This window comes from Danio rerio, chromosome 7, assembly GCF_049306965.1.
Source record: "Danio rerio strain Tuebingen ecotype United States chromosome 7, GRCz12tu, whole genome shotgun sequence".
NCBI classification, from domain to species: Eukaryota; Metazoa; Chordata; class Actinopteri; order Cypriniformes; family Danionidae; genus Danio; species Danio rerio.
Genome location: NC_133182.1, coordinates 25,074,320 through 25,095,834, shown reverse-complemented (window position 1 = coordinate 25,095,834; position 21,515 = coordinate 25,074,320). Strand labels below are relative to the sequence as shown.

Genomic DNA, 21,515 nt, shown 5'->3' with positions numbered 1-21,515 from the left:
CGTCGTTGTCTGTGTTGATTCATAGCAGTTAACATCTCAGAGGAATTCTTAAAATATTGGGTTGTCATAATTATGTTAAGCCCTTTTTCATCCTCCGAGCCACACGGGGCGTAACATATACAAACCCATCAGATAAGAATGGCTCATAAGCAGAGTCAACAGCAATTGGCATTGTTTTAATCAACCCAATAGGCTGTGGACTGTTAGAATTTAGTTGTTTCTTTTTCAACAGGCCACAATCGGCAATTAAATGACCAATTTTTCGGCAATAAAAGCATTCGCGCTTTTCTCTGGGCTGCTCTACTTTTGGTTTTAACTGAGGTGCAGGCCGTAAAGAAACAGCAGAACTACTTTTATCCCCATGAGCAGAACTGAACACCCCTTTGTGTGTCAGAGCAAACTCATCTGCTAACACAGCAGCAGAGGCCAAAGTTGTAACTTTCTGCTCATTCAAATACAACACAGTTCGCTCTGGCACACATTTCTTAAAATCTTCAAGGAGCATTAACTCACGCAACGTAGAAAAATCCTCTGCCTGACTTGAAGCACACCACTTATCAAATAACACTCCCTTTTCCCGTGCAAATTCCACATAAGTCTGATTACTGCTCTTCCTGTGGTTTCTAAATTTCTGCCGGTAGGCTTCAGGCACTAACTCATATGCACGCAAAATAGATGCCTTCACGGTCTCATATTTCAAACTGTCTTCCAAAGACAGTGTGGAAAATACTTCCATAGCTTTCCCAACTAATCTGCATTGCAACAGCAATGTCCACACTTCTTTTGGCCAGCTCAACGAAGCAGCAATTCTCTCAAACACACAAAAATAACTGTCCACTTCCATTTCTCTAAATAATGGCACTAATGAAATGTTTTTACTTACATCAAACGTAGAGTTAGTCGAAACACATGGTGCTGTTGGTTTACCAGCCGAGTCAGAAGCAGGCAGGCCAGTAGAGACAGATGAAAGCTTCCTCTCCTCTAACTCTAACCGTTTCATCTGTACCTCTTTCTCAGACTGAATTTCGAGCCGTCGGATTTCGAGCCGCAGATCAAATTCAGCACGTCGGACTTGAGCTCTTTCCTCCGCTTCAATGCGAAGCCGAGCAAGACGAAGCTTCAACTGCGCATCCACTTTAGCACCCGGTGACACCGGAGAAAATGCTTCAAAGGGGGGAAGACCTGTTTTAGCTTTTGCCTCCACATCCACGTCAACATGCCCATCCACCACACTGTTTGAATCAGCGCCTTCGTCTAAATTATGTTCACTTATTTGATCTGCTTCTCTAACCGCTTCAGGCACACTGAAAATATTTTGTTCTGCCAATCCATTCAAAACAGCAGCTTTAATCTCACGTTTTAACAATTGCCGATTAACAGAGACTTGGAAGTGATCAGCTAATAGTAACAAATCGTCTTTACGAAATTTATCGATGAGATCCAATGATGGATTCTCAATAAACTGAAGCACCAATGAAGACATTGCGAGTTTAACGTTAACAACCAACTACACAGGAATATCAAACTTGTAACACTCACCTATCATCAATATTTCTACAAAGTTTGTGTTGGGTCACAGCAGCTACTCCCAGGGAACAATACAGGCTATCAAAAGTATCCGGGCTTCCTCTACACAAAAGGAAGGATCCCGGATGAGCCCCCAAATTATGTTACGCCCCGTGTGGCTCGGAGGATGAAAAAGGGCTTAACATAATTATGACAACCCAATATTTTAAGAATTCCTCTGAGATGTTAACTGCTATGAATCAACACAGACAACGACGTTGCAAAAAAAACTGGTTCGCTTTATTACAATAAAGATAAAGAAGTGAATATTTAAATCACCCAAAGTATATTTACAAATATGTACAATAAATGCAAAAAGTAAACAAAAATACCTGATGGAGGGAAGGAGAATAAGCGGTGCCAAATCAAAGAAAATAACAAATTAAACACCCGCTAACTAATCCCTCCCCCAACTCTAAATAACTAAAGAGAAATATGTAAATAAGAAAAAAAACATCTTCAGCGTCACACGCCCCTTACTCAACTGCACTGACTGGAACAAACATACATATGGTAGCACCCGCCTCTTACCTAGTGGAATAACAAAAAAATCTACTACGTGTGTGTAAAATGTAAGTCACGTGACATACTTCCCTTCACTTCCCTCTTGGTATTTTTAAATCACAAAAACTCTTTAAAGCGAACCCGAGCATAAGATAGGTACCAAAAGTTACAAAAACACAGCAGCAACAAGCAACATGGATCCCCCTCTCATCTGGGCTGAGTCATCACTGGAGCGTTTAAATAACACCCATCCTCTTCTGATTGGTCCACTTGGGAGAACTCTGCCAACCAATCGGAACACCTAGATTTCAGAAGTATAGGAGACAGCAAATAGAAACAGAGAGGGGAGGAGGGAACAACAGAGCAACACCCCTAGGCATGTAACATAAACTATGACAAAAACACCACTAATATTCAAAACCCTTACAGTATGAGTTTCATTTATATTAGCCTGAACTATTGATGAAACATGATTAACTTTAGTTCATGCGAGTTAGAAAAATCACGCATACTTCAAATCTAGTTGTATCTGTTTACATTAGTGAGGCTAAGTAAGCTATTGTTTTACTTGAACTAACAAAGATTATCAAATCAAATGCTGCAATGTATTTCTCTCTTTTAACCCACAATTTATGTAACGTTAACAAGTGAAGCCCCATTGTAAAGTGTTTCCATGCGAACTATATAAATGTCTGTGCAAAAGAGAAAGTGTAAAGGGTTTTGCTTAAATCAAATTTAAGCACTTTTCAGGTGCATTTTCAAACACATTACAAGCGTGGGAAATAACATATTTATATACATACAAGTACCCCTCTCAAATCTCTTAGTCATTCATTCTTCTTCGGTTAGTCCCTTTTGTTCATCAGGGGTTGCCACAGCGGAATGAACTGCCAACTTATCCAGCATATGTTTTACACAGCAGATGCCCTTCAAGCTGCACCCAACACTGGTAAACACCGATACACTCTCACATTCGCACACATACACTACAGCCAATTTAGTTTATTCAATTTACCTACATCAACACAATCTCAAGGCAATTCGTAACTTTTTGATTTAGTGGCTTGTTGATATGAATTCGTACAATCTCATTCGTACAATTTATTACAATTTGCTCATCACCCAATGACGGTTGGGTTTATGCTTGGGGTTGGGTGCCACACCTCGTTTTTAAAATCAAGCAAATCTGTACAAGCTCAGTCATGTGAAAAACGTACAAATTAGCCACCGTGACGCCCAAAAATCTCTCATTTAAATTAACTTTTTCGATATGTAGCTTAACAATATTATTTGTGCATATAGACCATTTTGAGGGATGGAAATAAAAAAATAAAAAACTAGGTCCCAACATATTTCCTGTTTTACATTTTTAGTTTCTATAGCTTCTGAGAATCCAAAAAGGTATACAGTATTGATAAATAATGTTATGAAAGCGGTTTTAACAAAGTTATGACTGAATTGCTCCTTGTTACAGTTGTGAAATAGTTTGATAAAGCAGGAAATGTTCCAACATGACACTGGAATGTTCTATACATTAGATTAATCAGTATACTTATGCCAAATCTGGAGCTAATCTAACGAAATAACTTATGACAATGGGCCAAAATTCAAAGTTAGGAAAAACTATTAAACAAAAATTTAAAGAGAAACAAAAAAAATATTTAAATTGTTGAAATTTTTTAGTTTGTAATTTGTTTTCCAATATTTGGCATACATTTAAATGTATTATCTTTCTATTTCTAAAGATGTTCTGTGATCAAAATATCAGTTTAAAAAAATTAAAAAGTAAAAAAAAAATCTGTTTTGTTCAAATGCAATAAAATATATTGCCTATATTCACCAAGAAATGGATAAAAATACTCATTTTCAATATGGGGTGTACTTAATTATGTTGAGCACAATACATATATACACGCTTCATCACATTATATTAGATGCTATTTGTAGTAGAGTATTCTAACATTGACCTACTGTCATTTACTCTCTTAAATGTCATTTGCTCACATTTTAAATGTCATCTTTTATCCTTAATTTATATTTATTGTAATTTCATGCAATGTTTAGTCATGAAGTGAGTCTTCTCCCTCTGTTTAACCAAAGAGCGCAGACTCCAATGTTTTCATTTTATCCAAAAGTAAAAAGAGTTATTTTATTTTATTTAAAAAGTTAATCATTATTACCTTTTTAGTAAAACGGGATTTTTATTAAAGCAAAACAAATACATTTTCAAGCACTAGGCATGGGCTGGCAAAAGATTCTGGTAACTTCTGCTGTCTTCATAAGTTTCAAATACACTGATTTATTTACAATTTAAAACAGCATTTTTGGATATCTTTTCTGCTGGAGATACGGTTGTCCTAAAAAAACATGAATAAAGAAATCTTACACAAACCTTAGGAACAATTTAGCAGAAAAAATTCCAAACCGCGATATACCGGTTATTGTCCCATGCCAAAATTCAAACTCTAAGCACTTTTCAAACCTTGAAAACACTGTGTATGAACGAATGTTGTGTGTGTGTTTTAGAAGGTCTCACATTCCTTGTTTTGTAAAGCAGTATCTGCAGTCACCCTTAAAGGCCTGAGGGTAATGATAGGCAGGGGAGACTCCAGGACGGCAGCCTGGTAAGCGTGCAGTCAGGTGGCGTGTGCGGCTGTAGGTGCAGACACGCTGGTGCCTCTCGATGTACGGCGGCTCCACAACCAGCCTCTGAGCTAACAAAAGCAGAAATAAATGCACCGCACACTCGTATTTGTTTGGTCTTTATATACTATAACTTTATAAATAAGTGTAGTATGGCAGGTGTGTTTGGTCACCTCCCTGGTGTGGCAGTGGCCCCAGCATGCCTCGGTGTTGATGCGCAGACGCCTGCAGCCAGGCTTCTGGGCCACCAAAGTGAAATCTCGCACTGCGCAGCCACGAAAACTCTGCAAGGTCGTTAGAACCGTGATGGAACAAAACCCAGGAAACAAGAGCAAAAAAGGTCACGGAGAGGTGCTCAAGCAACATTCTGAAGGAAATGATAAATAACAAACATGTGCAGTGATAAATGAGTACACCAATATCCATTTCTCAGCGAATTTAGGTAAAATACTTTGGTGCATTTAAACAAAACAGATTAGACAGATTTATTTATTTAAATATTATTTTAGTCACTGATCTCTAGAAATAGAAAAGACAATATATATTAAATTAAAAGCAAAATTTTGGCAAAACAATTCGTCTTATTGTTCAATATTTTCCCCTAACTTATACATTTTAGTGTACTAAATTGTGGACTGTGACCTGAAGTTGTTTTCGATAAGCTCCAGATTTGGCTTCAGTACTGACTAAACTAATGCATATGCACAAATATAATATTTTAAAAGCATCCTATATAAAATATACATATAAAAGGGAGATTTGTGAAGGGTGCACTGATGCACTGATAATGTATATGCAGAGCACTGTATTTGATAATTGTTATAAGAGATGCATTTCATCTTCTATTAACCAATTCTTTATGTCTGGTCACGGATATGTGATTCGCAAGACATGTTTTGAAGTACTATTTATTGTATTTAAATAATCTGCTAAAACAACTGAATAAATAAGGTGTGCGCTCATAACAAATTCATATCTACCTACCCCAGAGGAAATTTTAAAAGTATTATATAATGAAAGTCGCACTATCATACAAAAAAAAAAGTTGACATATACACACAAATAGTTAGACATCTCACCATAGATAGCACTAGAAGCACGACCAAATGGCCATCAATTATTTGTGATCAAATAAAGGTTTTCTTCAACTGACTGCAGTTCAACATGTCACCAGCAGATGGCAACAACGTGCCTATTAGGGTTTTGAATGGTGAGCCATATTCTACAGGAATTAAACAAACTACATTATACAAAGTCTTTCAACACACTGTTCTTATATATAAAAGCTAGAGGCAAGACAGAGGCCTCATACACAAAGATCAGTCATGTACACGAATGAACACTTTGTGGTTTGTTCAGTTAGTCAATTAGATGCAATGATAACTGTAATGTAAAAATAATAATTTTTCTGTAATTAAATTAATATTTTAGAAGATATCTAATAACTATCTCTAGGCCTATATTCATTTGCTGCCAACTTAAAACTTTAGCATCCAAAGAACCATTTTTGAATTTCACAAAGTAATGGAAAAAGCGTTCTTTGGGTTAATAATGTTATCCAAACTAAAAAAAAAAACATTGGTTCTTTGAAGAAACATTCAATACAAAGCTCTTTAGACAACCAAAATAAAAAAAAAAGTTTTGAAACCTTTGTTTTGTTAGTTGAAAAGTAGCTAGTGTAGCCTACATCTATAGTATATATCTAAGTGCATCAAAATTATAATATGTAACAGGCTTTTCTTAACTACTGAACCTAAAATTGGGATGAAAAAGTTAAGGACCATCCTTTTTCCCCATATCTTGATGTCTGATTGAAATGATCCAGCAATTGGTAAAAAAAAAGTTAAGGGTGGTGCATGACTTTATCCTTTGGCAACCAACTGAATTATTGGAAGATGATGCTAACAAAATGAAGGAAGGTTGATGAATGAACTAATTCAGAGCAGAGACGAGATTCCTACTGATAGCCTAGCCCTAAAGGCATTCCATGTAATGAGAAGTGAAGAACAACCAGGCAAGTTTATTTTAACAAAATAATAAAAGTGCAGATTTTTTATAATAAGCAATATATATATATATATATATATATATATATATATATATATATATATATATATATATATATATATATATATGATTTTTTTTACTTCATTCTGATTTTAATTATAGAAATATCAGATATCAGGACCAAATCATTGTAGGCCTATACTCGTTGGCTGGTTCATTAAATAATCCATAACCAAACCAGTGGGAAAAAAATATAAATAAATTTTTCTTACTAGTTACAGAAAATATTTAAAGAAACCGTTTTCACTATTAGAAAAAAAGAACTGTGCCTTTTGCCTCAAAGTTTTTACGCAGCGGATGCCCTTCCCGCCGCAACCCATCTCTGGGAAATATTAAATTTAAATTTTATAAAAATGGTTCTTTGAAGAAACTTTTGGGCAACCAAAACAAAACTTGAAACTTTTTTTTTTTTTTTACTTGATAAGTCATTTTAAATAGCTATAGTCTACTTCTATACTATTTTTCTGAGTACATACAAATAGACAAAGTATTGTGTCATATTTAGAGTTAAAAGTGCATACTAATTGAACATTAATAATGGAAAGAAAGAAGAGCAAATGGTGAATAATCCAACAATAAATGAGTCTCATATTTTCCTTTCATTTAATGTAACAATATTTGGAAATGTACAGTTTATAATGTAAGACAAAGCAGTCCTTACAGACCTTTTTATCGACCGTTTCAATATGAGCCTATATTTATAAAATATGGTCGTTCTTTCAGAAGGGCGTCACCTGGAACAGCTCTGGTCAAGTGACTAATGAAACCATCAAATCAAGACACTCTGCATTTCAAGACTGCTAAATATACCGCGATGAATTAGGAAAAGGCGAAAACCTAATCATGTTGAACGACACAAAACAGCTATAAAACAAGGAACTGAAGGAGTTTAACTCACCTGTTGATGTCCACAAGCAGATAGCAAACGTGTTTGGGAAGTAACCGATCGACTGACTGCCTTGCTGTTTTAAAGCGTTTATAGGACAATCTGACATCACTCTAATTACAGTTCCCACTAATCTAGCCTGGAACATTACAACACTATTGTGCAAAACAGACATGTTTTAATCATCTGCTTGTGTTTTATTAAGCGGAGTGACATCAGCGTCGTGTCAATGATGTGAACTACGTTATCGGCCTCACTGAAACTGAATGAAAAGATCAGTATTTGAATCATCAGCACCTTTCTGAAGTAAAACAAAAGGTAGGCTACAAAACCCCAGATGTGTCAGGGGGTCCCCTGACGAAAATTAACCATTGTTTTACGCACGTTTTATAAAAGTAAAAATAAAGTTTTGTAGTTAAGCCATAACCACAAATTATCCATAGTTTTTTTTTTTACACTTACCATAGTTTAAAGCAATGGTCTCAAGCTCAATTCCTGAAGGACCACAGCTCTGCATAGTTTATCTCCAACCACCTCCAAATCCCACCTGCTTAATAGTCTCTAGTAGTCTCGAACACCTTGATTAGTTAGATCACCTGAGTTTGATTAGGCGCAAAACTGTGCAGAGATGCAGCCCTTTAGTCTGAGATCTATGGTTTAAAGGGGCAGTTCACCTTAAATGTAAATTCTGTCATCATTTACTTACCCTTTACTTGTTCCAAACCTGTTTGACTTTCTTTAGTTAAACACAAAACAAGATTTTTTTAAAGCATTGACTTCCATGTTATTTGTTTTTCTTACTATGGAAGTCAATGATTACCAGGATTCACGCTTTCTCCTAAATATCTTCTTTTGTGTTCAATATAGAAAGTCATAAAGGTTTGAAAACACCTATGGGGTGAGTAAATAGTGAGTAAATGTTCCTCTTTACATGAACTAGCAAACCTTGATCATTATACTTTTACTATAAAAAAACATGGTTCATTTTCATGAGGGTTGAGTGAAAATAATGACAGAAGTGTTCTTGATTCTGAGTTATTCAACACAATTTGTCATGTTTACATCCCACTATTGTACATTCATATCCCAAAGCCGCTCGTCCCCCAAAAATACATTGCTATGTTTAAACACAAGACATTGATCAAAAGGACAGTGCAACTCTAGTTTAAGTGATGCTACGTATGCGTACAATTTCAGTCCATATTTATTGCCGTGTCTATACTATTTCAATGTTTCTTTTCCATTTTGTTTCTATGAAATGTGATGTTTCTGCAGATTTCTCAGGAGCCAAACAAAGGGAGTCGATCCAGATGCGCTCTTTTTGTTTGCATCTCTCATTCTTTTCCCAATACACACAGACTACTGTAAATCGATAATCAACAGTGGCAGTTCATGAGCGTCGACGCACACTCAAAGTGAATTGTACATTCTGATCTAATCCCTGTTTTCTTCTAAACCGTAATAAACATCTCTACAACATCCACACACACACACACACATACACGCACGCATCAATCTCTTCCTAAGCTTTCTCAATGTGCCGACACACAGTTCCGTCCCATTAACACCAATAAATAAAAGCAACATACAACAAAAAGACTCTTAAAAATTGTAACGTAAAACGCAACAAAAGAGTGTCTGCAAGCAAATCTAATTGAAATAAATACTAATAAAATAAATAACCCGGACACACATTGTTCGAAAGGAACGAGAATATTGCTAACTCAAACGCTTTGATTTAAAAAAATAAAAACGTAAAAACAGACTAAAGTGTTTTTGTCACTTCAGAACAAGTTTAGTTTTACCTAGCAGCATACTTCAGTCATGTTTATGAGGTGCTACACTAGAATACCCCCACCAACACTATAATCAGACATAGATATCATATTTATATATAGATATATATATATATATATATAAAACATCAGTTATATTAGCATAGAAGTACTCATAGAATAAGCTGTAGAAGTAGGAACATTATAATCTGTACGTTTTAAAGAGTCGTCATCATCGTTATTCATTCCTCTTCAGCATTTGACAGTATGCAGAGTCTGTTGGTCGATTGACGGGGGTCTCGGATTGAACCCGAGCGAAACAGAGCCAGTTCTGGAATGACAGTAATGAAGGATGTACGTTTTGGATTTTTTCAAGTGTGTGTGTGTGTGTGTCTCGCCCCATGCAGGTGTGTTTCTTTTGCATGATGTGTTGGAATAGAAAGAAAAGATGCAGAAGCGTGTATGAAAGAGTAGGACATGTGTTTGTTTCTCTTTATACCTCACTCATTTTGTTTGTGTGTGATCATGTGTGCTTCAGTGTTTTTCAGATATCTACATATGGACAGCCTGACGTTCATGTGCTTGTGACGGTAGTGTCTGCATGTGTGTGAGTGTGTGTTTTAGACAGCGATTGAGGCATTGATTGGTTCAGATCAGTGTGTGATTTTGTGTCTGTGTTTTCTAGGTGGTGTTGGCAGCGCTTGTGTCTGACTGGCTCTTGGCGGTGTTTTCTCGCTCCTGCAGGTTCTTCTGGTTTCTGCTGGCCTCAGTCAGACTCTGCAGCCGCCGCTCGCGCAGGTCCTCAAGGTTCCTCCAGAGCTCCACTCGCTCCCGCTCTTTCTTCAGCTCCCTGAGAAGAGATGAGGGAGAAAGAGTGGGAAACGGAGAATAAAACACATTTATGTACAGATAAAGAGGATCAAGACACTGGATGTGCTCAAAGTAATGATGTAAAGATGTAACGGTATCAGAATTTCACAGTTTGATAATACCTCGGTATGAATGGCACGGTACGGTATTTACTGAATAATTTACAGGAAAAACAAAACTAATGAAAAGATTCTAAAAAAGTGCCAAAAGTGTTTATTTACCTTAGCACTGAACATATCAAGGACATACAAATTAGCCATCTATCTGTAAGTTTCGAAACAGGAACTAGTTTTTCTATTTTAATAACAAAAAACTATTAAACCATATAAAAAAATAAAGTTTCCATTTAGTATTGTTGAAAACTTATCACATTCAACATTTAATCACTCACTCACTTAGATAGAGATGGGTTTTTTAAGGAAAATTATCATATAACTATAATCTGGTAAAAGCTGGGATCTCTGGGCATGTCCCCTGCAACAGAAAAAAAAAACTCTCATTTGGGACTGAGGTTTCTGGGACAGAGAGATATGATTCAGCCAAGGTTGACAGCAGTGGGTAACATTGTGCATTGTCTTTCCACCACTTGAGAGGACATAGAGTGAGATAGAGGTCTCTTTGCGGTATAAGTCAATGTCTGCATCAATCTAACAAGTGTGCTGTGTTCTGCAGTCCCCATGACTGTTTTTAATCGTATTCCCTGACTTATATTTCACCACAGTCTGGCAGTGCCTGCATACAGTTTTTTTCTTTGTCTGTCACCTTTTCTCCTTTTTCGTATCTTTTTAGAAAGAAACCGAAATGCTTCCACACATCCGATTTAAAACCCGCTTAAGGTTCGATCATTTCCAGCTCTTTTTCTTCCCCGCTACTAGCAACACACTCCATTTCCGCATTACTGGATCTGTAGTGACAACAGACCGCAAAGGATGATGGCCACGCCTAGGCTTATGGGAATTGTAGTTCCCGCTAACTTCTGTTCGCTTCATTTGCCTAAGCAAACTTTTCTCAGAAATATAGTTTTATTGAGTCATGCGCCTACGGTAATATTGAAAAAAATTACTATTGCGGTATGACTGTTTTTACAACATTGTTACATCCCTAATATATATATATATATATATATATATATATATATATGTATATATATATATATATATATATATATATATATATATATATATATATATATATATATATATATATATATATAGTCCCTTTATTAATCTGGGGTCGCCACAGTGGAATGAACTGCCAACTTATCCAGCATATGTTTTTTACGCAGTGGATGCTTTTCCAGCTGCAACCTATCACTGGGAAACACCCACACACACGCATTCACACACATACACTACAGGCACTCGGAGTCCACGCAATCGTGGAGGGAACTTGCTAACTCCAAACAGATATGCCAACTGACCCAGCTGAGGCTCGAACCAGTGATCTTCTTTATATATATATATATATATATATATATATATATATATATATATATATATATATATATATATATATATATATAAAAAAATTTATTTTTATTTTTATTTTTTTTTACTTTTTTGAGACTGTCCTGTACTCACTTCTGTTTCTCCACTTTGTAGGAGGCAGTGAGATCGTCAAAGAGCTTGCTGTTCATCTCCATGAACGTCTTCAACACATTGTAGATGAGAGAGATGATCGTCCTGAAAAACGCAACACAGTGAAGTTTAGTATTCTTGACTAATGTCAACAGCATGAATGTTGGTGAAGGGTTCAGAAAGACACTCACTGGTTCCAGTGCTCCTTGGAGACTCTGTAAAGCGTCCCGAACACCAGAGGCAGGATGACCTGGCAGTTCTCCTCAATCAGACTCAGAATATACTCATTATTCCAGAAATACAGAGCCCGCTCTGCAACCTGACACACAACACACACAGAGAATGAGGGAGAAAGACACAAACTGCTGATGTCATCTCAATCAGAGAGAGAGTAGAGCTGCACAATCAACAGTTTAAGGATTACAGTCTCGATTTTCTAGTGTTAAACACAAAAAAGATATTATGAGAAATGTTGGAAACCTGTAACCATTGACCTTCATAGTAGGAATACTGATACTATGGAAGTCAATAGTTACAGATTCCCCACTTTGTTCAAAATATCTTATTTTCTGTTCAACAGAAAAAAGAACGTCATACAGGTTTGAAACAAGTAAAGGGAGTGTAAATAATGACTGAATTTTTATTTTTGGGTGAACTATGCCTTTAAGTCTTCCACAATCACTGTGATCTTGTATGGTTATAAAACAGCTTAAATTTTTTTTTATTTTTGAGCAGTATTTTTATTTCTGCTACAAACGATCAAATAGTCAAAGAAGTACTATTTTACAACAGTTTACAGTTTGAATGTAAACATTTTTTTGGTACTGAATAATTAGAATCTTCAACAAAATACTGATTCCTATAGTAATAAAAGATGTCATTGGTCATTAAGAAAGTCATCGGACAAGTCATTGGATTGTTCTGTACTTAATCAGAAACCCAAAATCATTCTTAAAGTGGCTAATAATAGTGAACTTAGAAAATCAATTTTAAAAAAGTCATTTTTTTTTTTAATAATTACTATTATTAACACAAAACAGTCCTCCCCAACACATGTAACGAGGGCTTTTTGGGAGGAGGATCTGAATTTATTGATTGAAGAAAATATCTGGGATCTTATTCTTGCCTGAATACATTCATCATCAATAAACGCTAGGCATACTCTCATTCAATTCAAGGTTGTGCACAGAACACAACCTAGATCTAGAACTAAACTAAACTGTTCTAAACTAAACTGAATAAAATTTTCCCTGATCTTAACCCAACTTGCCCTCGCTGTACAACTGAACCAGCCACACTGTAATATACTTTCTGGTCTTGTTTGAAACTGTCTGATTTTTGAAGGAAAGTCTTCAGGTGTTTTTCTAATGGTTTTTCACCATCAAGAGACCCAAACCCCTTAACAGCACTCTTAGGAATCCTGCCAGAATATGTTGAACTAAATTCATTTCAGGCTGATAGTGTAGTCTTTGCAACCTGACTGGCTAGACGACTTTGGCTATTCATATGAATTGGAAGTCAGCAGCTCCCCCTTCTTATCGGCAGTGGGTTTTTAATTTCTTACATGCTCTTTAAATGGAAAAAAATTTGGTTCGCAATAAAACAAAAGCCAGAACAGTTCCAGAAAGTCAGGAGCACTTTTCTAAACTTTTTAAGGAGAAACCTAGATCTTAATTGCCTTTTTTCTATTGCATTACTATGTATAATTTATTCATTTACATTTTTTTTTAATTTACATTTTTTATATATTTATTTATTTATTCTTATTTACTTTTTTTATTCTTTTGTTTGTTTTTAATTATTCTTATTTTATGTTATCTTATGTTTGTATGTATTTGTGTATGTATGTGGTATTTTACCAATTATTTATATACTTATTTAGCGTATAATTATATTTTCCTCATAATTTCTTGTTTGGTGAATTGTATTAGTGCGTTTATCTATATTTAGCAACATTATGTATATTTTATTGTCTGACCAAAGATGAACCTAATAAAAATAAAATATATATACAGTTGAAGTCAGAATTATTAGCTTCCTTCAAATTTTGTTCTTCTTTTTTTTTTAATTTCCCAAACGATGTTTAACAGAGCAAGTAAAATTTTACAGTGTGTCTGATAATATTTTTTTTCCTCTGAATAAAGTTTGTTTTATTTAGGCTAGAATAAAAGCAGTTTTACATTTTTTAAACACCATTTTGGGGACAAAATTATTAGCCCCTTTAAGCTATATTTTATTCTCAATAATCTACAGAACAAACCACTGTTATACAATAACTTGCCTAATTACCCTAACCTGCCTAGTTAACCTAATTCACATAGTTAAGCCTTTATATGTCACTTTAAGCTGTATAGAAGTTTCTTGAAAAATATCTAGTCAAATATTGTTTACTGACATCATGGCAAAGATAAAATAAATCAGTTATTAGAAATGAGTTATTAAAATTATTATGTTTAGAAATGTGTTAAAAAAATCTTCTCTCTGTTAAACAGAAATTGGGGCAAAAAATAAACAAAAGGGTCTAATAATTCAGGGGGGCTAATAATTCTGACTTCAAGTGTATATTATTTAAGTAAAATTTTAATCCAGCAACAAATAATAAGACTTTTTTTCCAGAAGAAAAAAATATTCTAGGAAACACTTTAAAAATGTTGATCATCGCTTGGTAAATATTTGAACCTCAAGTCAATAACTTATTATTTTGTTAAGGTTGTCTATTCATTTAATTCTGTTGATCATTATTCTAATAAAAAGAAGAATGAATGCGAATGAGGAAGCAGACCTGGAAATGAGGGCTGGAGATGCAGGCTGCGATCTGTTTGAAGAGAGGCTCCTGCACACGGATAAACTGAGAGGGTTCAATCACGTCCAGAATCTCCTCGATCTCCCCCAGGAACATCACCTGTGCTCATGTCACACCATTAGAATATGCTAGCAGATACTTACAGACAAACACAGCTCACTTCAAAACTCATCGGCCACTATTAACAAACAACTTAAACTTCAGCATATGTGTCAGCCAATGCTAACGTGTCAAACATTAGCCTGATAAACCAATCATTATAATGCATTGTTAGCCTGGTTTGCATTCACACGTTTTAATTTTAGTGCTAGGCAAAAATTAATAGTGATTAATAGCATCCAAAAGGAAAGTTTGCGATCACAATATTACCATGGTATAAATACAGCGTACAAAAGAGAGAGATCGACTTAGAAAGTCATTTGCCTGTTTAATAATGATTTGATCAGCTGTAGTTTGAAATCACACCGTTTTTCTCTTAGGGCTTATTGACTCTATACTATAGGTCTCTGACGCCCTATTGTGGATGAAACGTCTTTGCTTAAAAAAAATGATTTAGCATGAAAGTGATTTCATGCTAATTAAATTTTCAGATATTGTGAGAAAGAGTCTCCCAAAACGAGGGTTCAGCAGCTATATGGAATGTAAAATTAAAGCAGGCCAATGAGGCTAAATTATAATATTGCTTTAAATAAATAACTGTAATTTCAAGCTCGCAGTGTTTTAGAGGGATTCATCTTTAAAATGATTAAACTTTTCATTATTTCACAGTTCAAGTATAATTTACAACAGTAACGTATTTCTGTATTTTGATGATGACATTTGAAACAGTAGTACTAATACTACTAATACTTTTACTTTTTTAATTAATGTCAGAAACCCACAAATATTCAAACACATTGTTAGTAGATTTAAATAATAACTATACATCTACTACTTATACATGAATCATTTATCTTAGTGACAGTAAAATATTTTATTTTTTTATAGTTTGAATTTGTTCTAGAAGAATTAGAATTTATTTTTGAATGTTTCTTCTAATATTCTGGAGATTGTTTTCCTTCAGTAAAAGTTCAGTTAAAGCTTATAATTGTCTGCTTTTTATCATTAATAATTTTGTCATTATATAGTTACTTTACATTAAGTTTCATTTTAATTTTGTTGTATTTAGTAATATAGTGAATTGTAGTGTGTTTTTGTCATTTATATGAATTTTTTCTATAATTTTGAGAGTCATTTTCAATATGTCTGTGGGTTTAAACTATTTTAGTTTTCATTTCTTTTAGCATATCTGTTTAAACTAAATGAAAACATATTTCCTTGGCAACTAGCTAGAAATTGAATGTAATTAAATGAAAAGTTACTGTTTACTTTATTTCAGTTGAAAAAAAAAGATTTTATTTGTTGTGAACTACATTAATCGCCCTGAGAGCTACACATATACAAAGCCTTCTGAGTGCATATACCTCTTTCTGAGTGCATGTTTTAGGCCAATATCTCAGCAGCCCTCTGATAATCTAATGAAACACAAAAAAGAAGAAGAAGAAAATCATCCTTTTTGGTGTGACATTTACATACCAGCACCAATATTAGGTATTTATATGAAATACCATGACGAATTAAATAAGTCTTACGTGTTCTGTAACTGTGGCGTCCTTCTCCATGAATTGCACCACACAGTAAGCCAGCTGATGAAAAGAGCAGCAAAAATATTTCTAATAAAGTCACTTTCACACTGTATGTGTCGTGTTAAAAGCTTATTGATTTCAGTTGCAGGTGCTCCTGATTAAAGTCTGTGTGTGTGTGTGTGTGTGTGTGTGTGTGTGTGTGTGTAAACCAAGCTTTAGGGAGATTGTCTACTGATTATAATGCACACAGCCCTAAGATTACAGCCTTTATCTGCTTTCCATGGTTTGATCTGAAGCACTTGACAAAAATCAAGATCCTAAATGCCACCACATGGACTTATCATCATTCTGCCAGCAGTCAACACAATGCCACATTTCTATACTGAACAATACAAGCAGGAGAGCCAATAATGTAGGTGTAGCTGATATATGTCTGTCAACAAATGCTTTTAAATTGTTTTCTGCATTTAAATAGGAAAGTTTCATATGAAAATCTTTATATTATTATTATTATTATCAGAAAACAATGAATATGAAGCTGCAAATTATTGAACAATTGACTTAAAATGTACTATAACTACAACTAGTTTATCATTGCAGAGACCTATTAACATGCAAATGCATTAAACTCTTAAAATACTAAATTCATTCATTCATTTTCTTGTCGGCTTAGTCCTTTTATTAATCCGGGGTCGCCACAGCGGAATGAACCGCCAACTTATCCAGCAAGTTTTTAGGCAGCGGATGCCCTTCCAGTCACAACCCATCTCTGGGAACCATCCACACACATTCAAACACACACTATGGACAATTTAGCCTACCCAATTTACCTGTAGCGCATGTCTTTGGACTGTGGGGGAAACTGGTGCACTCGGAGGAAACTCACGCGAACGCAGGGAGAACATGCAAACTCCACACAGAAACGCCAACTGAGCCGAGGCTCGAACCATCAACCCTCTTGCTATGAGGCGACAGCACTACCTACTGTGCCACTGCTTCGCCCCAAAATACTAAATAAAAATTACTATTACTATGCACTTTATTCTGAAATGTGAAATCTGATTGTTTTAGGACTTCTGATTCATTTGCAAATGGGGGAAATTACTTGGATTCAATTCAAATTCTACAAACAAGTATATTTATGACTATAAATAACAATGAAAACTAATATAACATGAAAATACCAGTTTGCAACATTAATCAGCGATGGACCCATTTCACATTTCCAGGTTTCTCAGTAGCAAGAGTCATCATAGTTGGGTAAATTTAGAGCACAGCGAATGGGAGAATACAACAAATATTTTTTTACAATCCTTTTTGCTGAAATAATGAAAAAAAAAATTCCAGAATGGTGTGACTAGACTTTCAGAAAAAGAAAAAAAAATTGTATGAGACTGATAATGGCAACTAGAAGAAAGAATAACGTCACATTTACTGTCCCGCCCCATAGAAACAGCATTTGAAACGCCTCACACCAGTAACTCTTTTGTAATTTGATGCAAAGATTATATAACTCATACATAAGTACATATAAATATATATGTTTTTAAATATATAAATAAATATTAAAAATTCTGGTTTCCTACACAGTTTAAAGACCTGCTGTAGGTAAATTGGGTAAGCTAAAATGTCCATAGTGTATGTGTGTGAATGGGAGTGTATGGGTGATGGATTGCGGCTGGAAGAGCATCCGCTGCATAAAAACATATGGTGGAAAATTTGGCGGTTCATTTTGCTGTGGCGACCCCTGATTAATAAAGGAACTTAGCCGAAAAGAAAATAAATGAATGAATGAATGATTTCAAAAACAGCTTCACATGAAACCCATTCTGTAGCATATTTGTGGGAAGTCTGCAGTATATGCTGGTTACTTATATCTCAGCAGACATTACAGTACATTTGTCCTAATTGGCATATCATTTTCTCAAGTTATAAAAGAGACGGTCACTCTTGTTAAAGGCCACAGTGTTGACAGCACACGTCCTGTTCATCAGAGCGTCGCATAGACACCTCAGCGGCGGAGCCTGCCTTTTTGGTACATCATGTGGGTGTAAGTGAGAAAGCCTGGGTTAGGTGCAAAAAACTGAAGAAATAAAAGTCCTTGACTACTAACTAACTGCAAAATGTCATATAAAAACAAATGAAAATGACTATTTAAATGAATGAAAATGTATTTTATACAGCAAATGTGCTAATTATTGCGCAATTTTTTACATTTATTTATTAAATGTATTTTATGCTTTTAATTCTTAAAAAATAAACAAATATTAAGAAATATTACTTGTGTCGGCACCAATAGACTTGTGGTTAGTGCGTCAACACATGGCACAAAGTGTGTTCACGCCGACCCAAGTTTGATTCCCGGCTCAAGGTCCTTTGCCGACCCTTCCCCTATCTCTGCTCCCCATACTTTCCTGTTTTTAAATCACCACTGTTCTATCACAATAAAAGTGAAAACCCCTAAAAATAATTGTAAAAAAAAAGGAAAAGAAATATTACTTGTTGTACATAGTAAAGATCTGGGGTGCGTTTCCGAAAACCAACTTAGATCGCAACTACCGTTGTTACAAATATAGTTTGTTGATTTGGCATTTCCAAAACTCCGTCGTTCCAACGAACATTCACAAACTGCATCACAATTCTGTATCCTTGCAACTACACCTCTGTAGCTGATGTAGTTAGAAGCATAGTTTCTGGCTGTGTTCTATTCCCAGTTATTCCAAGTTTATATATATATATATATATATATATATATATATATATATATATATATATATATATATATATATATATATATAAACCCATACAGTGTATTATTGGCGATTGCTTGTGCAGTATAAGACCAGTATTGTGGACCAGGGCACACATGCATACTAAGATTTAAGTCTACTGTATTTTATTTGTGTATATAGTGCTCAGCATAACTGAGATTAATTAATTAATCTGTTTTGTTTAAATGCACCAAAGTGCATTGCCTATACTGAGAAATACTCATACTGCACAAGCAATCGCCAATAATACACTGTATGGGTCTTTTATTCCAAAAGTATTTAGACTATTAAGTAGGGCTGCACGATATTGGAAAAATCTAACATCGTGAGATTTTTTTGTCAAGCGATACGAATACAAGTTTACCAAGTGACTTAATATTATTTGGAAACAGTTTATAATGTTAGATTGATTAGGATGACTCTGCATCTCCATAACATTTAATAAACTATCTATAAATACAAGAGAAAAAGATACAATTGAAATTAACAGTGTTTATCGTTTTCCGAGTCTAACTGTATTCGGGTACAGTAACTAAATAATAGAAATAAAAATAATTCAATAAAATTAATCATAGTTCAAATCACAAATTGCACAATTTTTTTAATGCCTGAATGCTTTTCAAATAATTGTACAATTAAAAACACATGCAAGTGAAAAATTGTAATACAAACCCAACATTGCATATACTGCAATGGGACTATTGCGAATGATCACATTGTGATATTTATGCTCAATGACGTATTCTGAGCCCTACTATTAAGTGTAGATCATGTTCCATGAAGATATTTTTTTACGTTTCATGTGTAAAATATATTACAAAGTAAAATAAATTACAAATATATCAAAGCTCAATTTTTGAATAGTAATTTGCATTAATAAGAACTTAATTTGCACAATTTCTTAGGTAAATGTCTTTGTATGCTTTTTTCATATTGAAGATGTTCAAAGTTGTATCTTGGCCAAAAATGTTTCTATCATAACGAATCATACATCAATAAAAAGCTCATTTACTTGACTTTTTAAACTCAAAAAAGAACCACTGATAGTTTTTATAACTTAATAAAGCCATCCTCAGTCTGCACACACACACACACACACACACTGCATTTACTTCCATATTAATATATCCCCTGATGAGTAGACCAGCACAAAGCACCTGAGCCTCAGACAGCACACGCAAAACAGTGTGAAAAGGATGTTTTCTCCAAAGGTTGTAACACAAATGTGTGTGTGGAGATGTGTGTTGCTTTTTTTTCACAAAAGCACTTCTGCACTGTTGCCTGGTGAGCTGTTAGGGTGGTGATGGTGTGCGAGTGCGTCTGTGTGTGCGTGTGTGTCTGCTTTGGAAGGGCTGATGTCACATTAAACCCCTGTCTTTCCCCAGGGGGTGAGAGCTTTGTTAAGAGAACATCATAATTATGCTTTTAGTTTTCAGTGTATGTAGTGCTTAAGAAAAAGGTTTAGCTTGATGTTTAACTTGCAAGGGAATGTGCATGTGTGTTTATGTGCATGTGTGTTAGAATCTTTGTAGAAGGTTTTAGAAGTCTGTTTTGACTTTATAATGCATTACTTTATTGCTCAACTTTAACTTTATATCTTGCAAGTACAACTCTGGTAATCACAATTGTGAGTTTATCTGCGAATTGCAACTTCATTTCTTCACAACTGGGATTTTAGTCAACTTATAGCGTGCAATGTGGAAATGCAGACACTCTTTTCTGTGATTGGTCTGGGACTGAGAATTAATTTGCCTATGTGAAAAATTGACTGAGAGTAACAAACAGCAATAAGCAGTCAAACTACTTGCTCTGCAAAAAAGAGTGTTAACGACTACAAATAAAAGTCTAAATTTAATAATGAAAAATACTAGTGTTAAACATCAAGCAGCACAACAAACTGTTTTTTACTGCTAAAAATCAATGGAAGTGAATAAAACCGTCTCCAGCTAATAAGGCCATGGCAAGAAAAAAAAAGGAATAGAAAACGAATACAAAAAAGAATACGGTCAATACCTCATGCTGGCTAGTTTATATCTCACATTGTAACTTTTTTCACTTTAAATATCACAGTTTTGTAAATAGTATTATAATCTTATTTAACTTTTGTTTTTTAAATAGCCCATGGGTCCAAAAATGTTGACAAAAGCAAACTGGATTTGAGAGAGGATAGCATCCTGCTTTCTAACCTATACATACACACACACAGGATGCTTTATATATAAAGCATTCGAACTGTAAATCCATACTCTACTGTAAATGAATACTATTGTGCATTATGTAATACTTATGCAGATCTAATACTTTATGTATGAAACTTTACTGACCAATAAAAACTAAATATTAGAATGCGTTGCACACAGGCTAATCATTTTTCAAGCTGTTCAAAATGCTAATAGATAATGGTGAACATATTTTGAAGTATTTTTGT

General features: G+C 34.6%; 1 protein-coding gene across 1 annotated transcript in view; it reads right to left on the bottom strand.

Moving 5' to 3' along the window:
* Positions 1-7,360: 7,360 nt before the first annotated feature.
* The window catches only part of ppp2r5b (protein phosphatase 2, regulatory subunit B', beta), a 43,235-nt gene continuing 29,080 nt past the window's right edge, over positions 7,361-21,515 (bottom strand). Inside the window, exons 8-13 of the mRNA XM_021477803.2 lie at positions 16,323-16,376; positions 16,155-16,205; positions 14,671-14,790; positions 12,080-12,207; positions 11,892-11,993; positions 7,361-10,291 (exon numbers count right to left, since the gene is read on the bottom strand). Of these exons, the coding sequence (XP_021333478.1) occupies positions 10,123-10,291; positions 11,892-11,993; positions 12,080-12,207; positions 14,671-14,790; positions 16,155-16,205; positions 16,323-16,376 (624 nt within the window). The 3' untranslated portion in view covers positions 7,361-10,122. The remainder of the gene's footprint in view (positions 10,292-11,891; positions 11,994-12,079; positions 12,208-14,670; positions 14,791-16,154; positions 16,206-16,322; positions 16,377-21,515) is intronic.